At 36.0% G+C, this 9,379-nt stretch overlaps 1 protein-coding gene across 2 annotated transcripts; it reads right to left on the reverse strand.

Moving 5' to 3' along the window:
• Positions 1–605: 605 nt before the first annotated feature.
• On the reverse strand, positions 606–3,928 carry LOC111898594 (protochlorophyllide-dependent translocon component 52, chloroplastic). Of its 2 annotated transcripts, XM_023894488.3 has the most exons (7): positions 3,281–3,926; positions 3,007–3,194; positions 2,833–2,916; positions 2,565–2,751; positions 2,302–2,499; positions 2,017–2,204; positions 606–987 (listed from the first exon to the last, which is right to left on the reverse strand). In XM_023894488.3, the coding sequence occupies exons 1-7, from the start codon at positions 3,797–3,799 to the stop codon at positions 732–734; spliced, it is 1,620 nt and encodes a 539-aa protein (XP_023750256.1). In that variant the 5' UTR covers positions 3,800–3,926; the 3' UTR covers positions 606–731. The 2 variants fall into 2 exon arrangements, with proteins under 2 accessions (XP_023750256.1, XP_023750255.1); XM_023894487.3 differs by having other exon boundaries at positions 2,833–3,194; positions 3,281–3,928.
• Positions 3,929–9,379: the final 5,451 nt, after the last annotated feature.

Here is a 9,379-nt window from a genome sequence, read left to right on the forward strand (position 1 = left end):
TAGAAGATAATTAAGCGGTAATTAGAGGTTTGGGGTACAATTAACAATGGGATACGTATAATAGTATCCTTGTAAAAAGCTACCACTAGATCCTTAGCCTTTAAGGCCACATCACATTACAAAGTTTTCTCCACAATTAAAATCTTGTGTTTTCATGGGAACAAAAACAAACATATTGTACTTCAAAGATTCTAGTCTTTCATGAGGACATATTCCTTTCCATCACTCATCAAGAAAAGATCCCATTGAACCCTTCCACTTCTCAAAGTTGTAGCTAATGATTCACTTAGTTATTATTAGATTTCATGTGAAACACCTCAAGATGAACCATGGGTAAAATGTCATCTAGGCCTTACTCATATCCTAAAGATTGTCATTATAATATAGTGAATCATATACTCACATCACATAAACCTTACTCTTTATCCAAGTATTTGACATATGATAGGTTATCATCTCTTCACAAAGTCTATGATCCTCATAATACAAACCTTGATTCTACCATGAGTCAATCAAACATAAGAAATGGAAAAATGCTATGAAACAAATAGATTTATAAGGTAAAACTTAGACCAAATCACATAAAGTATTCGGTCAACAAGGAGTAGACTTAATTTATACGTATTCACTATAAATGATATCAATGTCTCGTGTCTTGTTTATCACTACATACAACCATGGGCACAATAACAAGCTCTATAAAGCAAGTATTATCCTCAAAACAACAACTCTCAACGAAAAGCATGATTATAATCATGGTAGTGAAAGTTTTTGTGGATAAAATGAGACAACCATTTTGATCCCACAAAGCACAAAATAGCAAGAACAACAAGTGTATTCCTTGCTGCAACCGATATCATCCCTTGTTTGGCTGCAGCCACAATAGCAATTGAAGCAAGTGAAAACACTTGAAGTGACACCTCAAGTGCATTAAGACCTTTGTATGCCGAATTGCAACTCGTGCAATTCACCACATGGCTCCAATACCTGAAAGTCAACAAGTCAATAAGTCAATGAGTTTTGATATACAAAAACAAGTATTTAACCTCAGGAATAAATACAAGAAATAGCAACGTACTTTTCTTTATATGTTATTTAGCATCCTACCTTCATTTCTTTCAACTAAAACATGGTAGTTTCATTTTATTTTATTTTACTTGAAAAACGTAGTCTACTCAATTTCCAATGATAACATTGAAAATTTTGCTTGTTATTTGGATGATATTTCAATAATTTGGTAGAGTTTTCAATATTTCGATAATATGGTAGAGTTTTTAAACTACAATTGTTTCTTATTAGTATCGATACTTCTATTTATTTGTTTATTATAGCATCCTACTTTCATTTTTTTTTTCTACAACATACTTCCTATTTTTCTCTTGAAAAATCTAGGGTTAATCTCATAAAAGACCTTATATTTTGTGTTTTTTCCATATTAAACCTCAAGTTTATTTTTTGCCTGAACAAGACCTTGTATTTTTTTTCATTTTTTCCGATCAGACCCTTTTAGTCCTTTTTTTCCAAAAAATTTGTAAAATATGAGGGTTTTTCAAGAAAAACTAAAAAAGTTGAGGTTTATTTGGAAGCATTTAGAAGGTTGAGGGATTCTTCGGAAAACACGACAATTTTGAGGGGTTTATCGGAAAAAATGAAAAAATACAAGGTCTTTTTCAGGCAAAAAATAAACTTGACGTTTAATCCGTAAAAAAAAACACAAACTATAACGTCCTTTATACAATTAACCCAAAAATCTACCAAATTACAACATTATACCTTAAATTTCTTCTTATTTCCTTTGAAAAAATCCACCCAATTATAACAATGAAAACTGTTATATAATTTGGATGACATTTCTATAATTAGGTTAACTTGTCAAAGTACAATATTGTAACAACAAGAATCAAGAAATAAAAGTGTTATATTACAAAAAACAAATACATGAAATTACATTGCTATTTCTTGCATTTAACTTTATAACCTAATCATTGTTGATTTTTTTTTTTTTTGAAAAATTACCTGTCCATGAGTTGTTCTCTAGCGGGAGTTGGTGGCAGAGATCCATTAAATTTGTTTCCCCAATCGATTTTTCCATCTGAATACTTATTTAGCCATTTTCTAAATGCAACCACATTTGCATCTGCTTTTGTTGGAACAAAACATATTTTATTCCAATTAGAAGATCCAGCTTCCATCACTTTCTTTTCCTACACATTTCATAATCAAAAACAAGTAAAAATCAATATATAGCAACATACTTCCATTAATTAATTCATTATAAATTAGGGTTTTGTTTTGTTTTACCTCAACATGAAGAAGATACAAATCAGAATCAATAATCAAATTCTGCCCAATATGATACATCCATCTTGCGACAATTTTATCAATCCAAACACCAAAGTTTCTAGGCGAAATAAAGATAATTCTGCTATTTCCAGGACTCACTGGCATACATATAAAGATCAAAAGCAATTGTCGAGGTGGCTTTTGACTTAATTGCCCCTGAAAATCAATCGAATTGATGTAATTAAGTACCAAAAGGATAAAGTATAAATTAAATGCATTACCTTTGTGTTTCCTGCTGAGGTGGCAGACACGTCATCTGGATTTCCCCCGATTGTTGCACTTCCATAAAACAAACAAGGAGGAACGAATTGCCATTGACTATTTTGTTGGTTTGCAGTGAAACCATTTTTGTCTATTTTGTTTACGTTTATTTCAAGAGGTCTTCCCCCTTCCCGATCTTGCTTAACAGTGAAGGAAAAACTTGTGTTAGGCTAATGATTTTTGAAAATGGCAGAGAATTAAGAAGAAGAATGAATACAGAGTACTTATCTGGGTTGTGGCATCCTCATTATGCCATAATGTGCGTATGGAACATGAGCGGGATCCATGAGGTTTTCAATCAAGATTTCGTACCTGAAAATGTGAAATGTCAGTCTCTTGATCGATGAATGGATTCGTTTTTTGTTAAATAGGAGACAATTTGAAAGATTGAATGATGAATACCCATATGGTATGTCTCTGTTAAACATTTGGAATGTAAATGAAGGGTCGTCGAGTTGAGGAATGTATGGAGGTTTCTTCTTCGTGAGGATATCTTTGTATTCAGGATCAGTGTTAGGCCAAAACCAAACAATTCCGTTTTGAACAATGCTTGGGTAAACAGCTACACATGCTTTCTGGAACGTATGAACCTGCAATTGAAAAATACCTATGAATTCATGATGAAATCGTGTATGAAATTGTAGGGAAGAAAGGTTAAAAGGATCGGGTGTGTTACCGGAGGACCATCAGGGGGAGCTTGAGGGATAAATTTGCAGTCGCCGGAGCCGCCGAAGCACCAGCCATGGTAGACGCACTGCAGCCTTCCCCATTGATCGATCCTTCCTTCGGAAAGTGGAGCCAATCTGTGTGGACAACTATCGTCGAACACCTTCCATTCGTTATCGTTCTTATCCCACCAGATAACAACATCGAGACCTAGCACCTTCTTCCCATGGGGCGCCCTCTTGTCCAGATCACACACAGGCATGAGCGCGTACCACTGAGAAAACCAGTCGAATTTTTCATCTTGTTCAAGGGTTTCGGTTTCTTCTTCAGGTGGGGATGTGGGTTCGGTTGAAACAGATGGAGAAATGGTAGTGAAGGTTTTGAATTTGGGTTTTGTAAATTGGGTTAGATTGGGTAAGGGTGAATTGGGGGTTTTGTGAGTAAATGAAAGACTGAAAATGGGTTTGGGTAATTGGGTTCTGATACGTGAAGGTGGAGAAACAGGGGAGGGAGCTCTGAGAGCTTCCATGGCGGATGGTTTACTTTCTGCGAACTGAATTTTGGGCGATTTGCAAATGAAATGTGGTGAGCGTGGATCATGCAATTGTGGTGACAGTTATGCCACCCATACAATGAACAGTCCAACCATCCAAGGTCTTCATGAACTTGAAAGTTGTATTTGGCGCTTCCTTAAATGATTTTTATCATTTTGGCGTTAATTAATATTTTATAATGTTTTATTAACAAAGTTTTTAGAGTAAACTACATTTTTGGTTCCGGAGGTTTCTTCAATACAACACCTTTGGTCCAAAGTTCTTGATTGTTGCATAATTGAATCTTATTTCGAACTAAATTAGTAGATTTGGTCTCTCTCACTAATCCCCATTTGTTTCCATAGTTAAGAACCCTCATGTGTTGCCAACATGAGCATCGCCGAACCAATATGTAGCACAGGTTAGCATGTGCTACTCCTCAAATTTAGGGATGAGCAAAAGAACCGACCCGACTAGAACTGGTCTGAATCGGAACCGAATTTGGTGGAAAATAGGAACTGAATCGGACCGTCGGTTCTACCGGTTTTGGTTCCTACCGGTTCTTGCCATGTCTTCAATGTTGGAACCGGTTATCGAGAAATAGCAACATACGGTTCTACTAGTTCCCGGTTCCAAAAATCCACAAGAATATCACCCCGGTCCCGACCTGACGGGTTCCATCGGGTTCTGGTTCTGGTTCCGGCCGGTTCCCGGTCCATATGCTCATCCCTACTCAAATTTGTCGGCAAAACTCTTTAGTGACAGATTTTGTGATGAAAACTACAGTAGAAAATGAATTTTTTTTCTAGTAGTGAAACTCCTAGAGATTTTGTGCAACATGTGATGTTTCTTTTTGGGTCCGCCACTACACATGAGGGTAATTTCGTCTTTCATAATGCACAATTTGATGTCTTTATTTGTCTCCTTGGTTCAACACATTTCAGTAACATAATTAGAGCTCAAGTTCGTTAAACCCTACTTAAGCAGATCGTCTTATTCAAGTGCATGTTTTTGCACAATATAAAGTATGGGAAGTAAAATATTTCATGTAGACATAAAAGTGTATATATGGTTTGTAGTCTCTATTTTTCCTTTGATTCTCTATTATTAACTATGATTCTTATTCTGACTTTTGATTCTATGTTAACTATGATTGTGTGTTTGTGTTATTGCCTTTGATTCTCTTCATTTTGATTTTATGTTATTATTTATTTGTTTATCTTATTGCACTTTATTCTCTGTTTTGCTGATAACCATTTGCTTAATTAGTTGGGTTTGTATAGGAGGCTATAAAACATCTTCAACATAAAGACACATCAGAATTGGATGTTCACCCCTTCCACATGAAGAAGCTACATTAACGACGAAGTTGCCTATTTTGATGTCATTAACAATGAGGAGTTTACAATGTTTGGTCTTTTTACCATGATGAGAGAACTAAGTATGATGAAAATGTCCCTATTTCTCACCATTTCCTGATGTATGCTCATATGGATAGTGGTCTTATAGCCCTAAAAGAATACCGTTAAACGTGTCGTTTGCATTTAAATAAATAAAAATCATTGTTTGGTAGTACTATTGGGTAGTATAGGGAAGCATGACCGAATCATCACGGACACAACCTAATAGTCAATGCGTTTTGCATAAAGAACATACTAAATAACATAAAATATAAAAAGAGGAATTTTGCATAAGATTATAAAATAAACGACATTGATTAAAATAAACTTAATAAAATTCCATAATAAAAAAGGTTTTAGTTCTGCTACGACTCTCTTAATTATGCAATTAATATAGATATGGTTATTTAAAATGTGTTATATCTAAGCTAGTACGGGAAACTACTAATAAGCTCTAGCAAGTTCTGTTTTAACAATATTAATTAACCAAAACAATCTCTTTGATTAACCATAACTTTTTACTAACTTAATTAAATAAGCTCTTAATTAAACTAAAAAGTAACATTATGAACAATGTAAAATTCACAACAATATTCAATACTTTTCACACGTTCGGAAGCGTACAAATATATGATTTTCAGTTTATAACATAATTAAATCCCAACGTGGAACCAATTTGTTACTTGTCACTTATTACTAGTTGTTTAAAACAATTATGAATTTGAACAATCGGTTAACTATAATGATTTAATCCTAAATTAGGTGATTAGTCTAAAGTGAATTAAAAATTCAAACATTTAAGGAGCGCACCACGCACATCAGGGTAGAAATGTATTTTCATTAAGTGCTTAATCTTTTAATTCAAATACTCAAACTCTCATATATGAACCATATGAAGGTCTAAATGGATAAAGTTTCCCCTTTATCCAGATTCATGGCTCAAACGTGCATAATAAAAAAACTCTGACTCTAAAGAGCCCAAAATGGTCAAAATATACAAGAATGGGACAAAAAAGGACTTAATCATGCATTGCACATCAACCAAAAGGTCTAGAAATCCTCCTTAACAACCATATGGACTTGGAGTTGTCCAAGCTCCATGAAAATCATGAAAAAGGGACCAAAGAGCAAGAAACACTTAGATCTAAGATAAAGAAGCATAAATTTTGGAGCTTTATACCTTTCCAAGGTCTAGGATAGCATAAGAGAACATAAACTTTGTTGGATCATTCTTCCCAAAGCACCAAGTGGTTAACTCATTTGTTAAGAATCACTAAAAACACCTCCTTTCTCTTCAAGCAACATGCTAATGGTCACTAAGGCTCCAAAATGCAACAACAGGGGCTAGGGTTTCGGGTATCAAAGGTTTGGGGGTGATGGAGGCAGAAATATGAAGCAACCATAGAATTTAGTGCCCTTAAATAGGGCCGAAAGCCCAAGAAATCGGGGTTTTTTCTGTCATATAAGGCGTCACGCCTATACTTGGGCGCTCTGCACTCAACAGGCACCAAAAGCGTTCTACGCCTAAACCACATGCGCTACGATTAAACTAAACTCCCACAATATTCGTCTTTAAAACCAACAATTTGCTACCAAGGTCTTGCCTGGGAAAATGGGTGTTACATGATGATATTTGTAACATCCTCAAAATTACGATAAAATTTTTCATTTTTAATTTAAAAGAAACCATATTTTTCAAATCAAACCCATATCAATTCAAGTGTCAATAGAAATATTCCCAAGACCCGTGTAACATAACATCTCTAAAAACATGTCACCGAACGATGTGTACGATCACGCATTCGCCTTGCCACGTTCATCTGAAGTACCTAAAACAATAAACTGAAACTGTAAGCCAAAGCTTAGTGGGTTCCCCCAAAGTACCACCACACAATATAACATATACAACATTGCATGTTGGGTCCAATCAATCATCGGACTGGAATACCCCCGACCCAATCAGTCATCAGATTGGAATGCCACTATACAACAGGTATGCTCAGTCATCGGACTGGAATACCCTCGGTTCTACTCAGTCATCGGACTAGAGTACCCCCGGTCTATTGGCTCACGCACATAGAAGTAAAGCCTCAACCCAAAACCATAACATGTCGACATATACATAACAGACAAACATATAACCAATCAACATATAACAGGTAGATATACAGATCATTGTTGCATAACAACATCCTATATACCAGGTCACAGATCTAACAAATCACTATAACACAACAACATCTTATATATCATGATACATAATATAGTGGGACGGCATTGGTGCATTTGACCCACAAGTACAGCAAGGAAAACTCACCTCTCAATCTGAAAAGATAGCTGATCACACCACAGCTCCGCTTATCAACTCTACGAGTCACCTATACAACAAATAGTGACCTTGTCTCAAAATATTAACCAAAATACCCAAAATACCCTCAGGTCAAACTTGGTCAAACCTTGGTCAAAGGTCAAAGTTAACAAGTCAACTTAGCCATTCGTCACGTTGTGGTTAACTCCGACCACGCCATGGTGACTAGAGGACAAAACAATCGCATGGCAACCATCCATCATGTCATGGTGACCAATCACCACGTCGTGGTGACTATTTAGACCAACTTATTCTAATAAGCTCTTAATCTATCAAGCCAACCATTCAAACTTCCCATAAAGCATTCTCTCATCCAATGAACCATAAAAAGCGTTGCATTATAGACATGCATGTCCAATGCATGTATTGAACTCAAATCAGGTCAAAATAGAGTAAAAAGGGCCAAGATTACATGTAAGGGTTTAAAACTCTAATAAATTCCAGATCCATCACTCCTAACCCTAAAGGGACTCTAGGGATCCATAAAGTTGGAACTTTATGCAATTCCAAAACTCCAGTAATTCCTAACATGAAGAACAAAGCTTAAGAACCTAGATCTAAGCAAGGCTTACAAAATTCCAAAAGATGCACAACAAGAAGATGAGAAGAGTCCCATGTTGAATCAAAGGTCAAAAGTCACATTCTTATTCTTCTAATGCCCAAAAATCAACTCCAAAGATTCAAAAGGAAAGTTGGAGGTTAGGGTTTGCTTGGAGGCTGATAGAGTGTGATGGAGGCTGAGGGTGAGCAATCCTAGCCATCATATTCCCTTAAATAGGGGCGCAAACCCCGAAGATTAGCGTTTCTCATTTAACCACCACCACGTCGTGGTTATAGTCCACCACATCATGGTGGTCATTAAAACTCGCGATACCAAATGCTTCGCCACGTCGTGATGATGCTCGACCATGTCGTGACCACCGCAATTAAGATTAATACATAAAAGCTTCTTTATACCTGGACCGGATGTTACAATATTCCAAACCATGATTTATTCATCAACTTCGTCTCAATTCTATTTCTATCCATGATTCAAATCCTTTACATTAAGGTTCCAAACATAGTTATGAATAGGGGTGTGCAAAAAAACCGGAAAACCGAGCCGATCCGGCCAACCCGAAACCGAAAAAAACCGAATCCGAAAAAACCGAAACCGAAAAAACCGAGTACCTACGGGTCGGTTTCGGTTTGGATATTTAGATAACCGCGGATACCCGAACTGAACCCTTATATATATATATATATATATATATATATATATATATATATATATATATATATATATATATATATATATATATATATGACAAAACTTCAAAAATGGTCCCTGTGGTTTCCAGAAATATCAAGTTTAGTCCCTAAGTTCAAAAAACCTCACAGATGGTCCCTGTGGTTTCAAAACTTTTAACAAATGGTCCTTCCGGCTCACTCCGTTAGCATTTCACCGTTAACTCATTTTTTAATAAAATATTGCAGGGGTAATTTCGTCATTTCAGTTGTAACCTCCTCTCTTTAAAAGAAATTGCATGTCCGATTTTTGGGCAAATCCTTTAGCTTCATCAGTCGATCATCTCTCCTCCTTTCCACTGTTGCTCGACCGTTGCACCCTTCACGACATCCAATCGCTTCTGATTCAAAGATGGTGACTTGCAGATGTGGGAATGAAGCAACGAAGATCACTTCATGGACGGATCGTAACCCTGGAAGGCAATTTTGGAACTGTAAAAGATGTGGTTTCATTCGATGGTCTGATCCCCGTATGTGTGCTAGGGCATTGGTGGTGATTCCAGGTTTGATAAGATCAATGA

The sequence above is a fragment of the Lactuca sativa genome, chromosome 2 (genome assembly GCF_002870075.4).
Source record: "Lactuca sativa cultivar Salinas chromosome 2, Lsat_Salinas_v11, whole genome shotgun sequence".
Taxonomy (NCBI): Eukaryota; Viridiplantae; Streptophyta; class Magnoliopsida; order Asterales; family Asteraceae; genus Lactuca; species Lactuca sativa.

Coding starts and splice junctions, on each gene's coding strand:
- LOC111898594 (XM_023894487.3), bottom strand. CDS start 3,799: ATGGAAGCTCTCAGAGCTCCCTCCCCTGTTTCTCCACCTTCACGTATC. Junction 2,500..2,564: donor CCTCAGCAGGAAACACAAAG/GTAATGCATTTA, acceptor ATTGATTTTCAG/GGGCAATTAAGTCAAAAGCC. Junction 2,205..2,301: donor TGTATCTTCTTCATGTTGAG/GTAAAACAAAAC, acceptor TGAAATGTGTAG/GAAAAGAAAGTGATGGAAGC.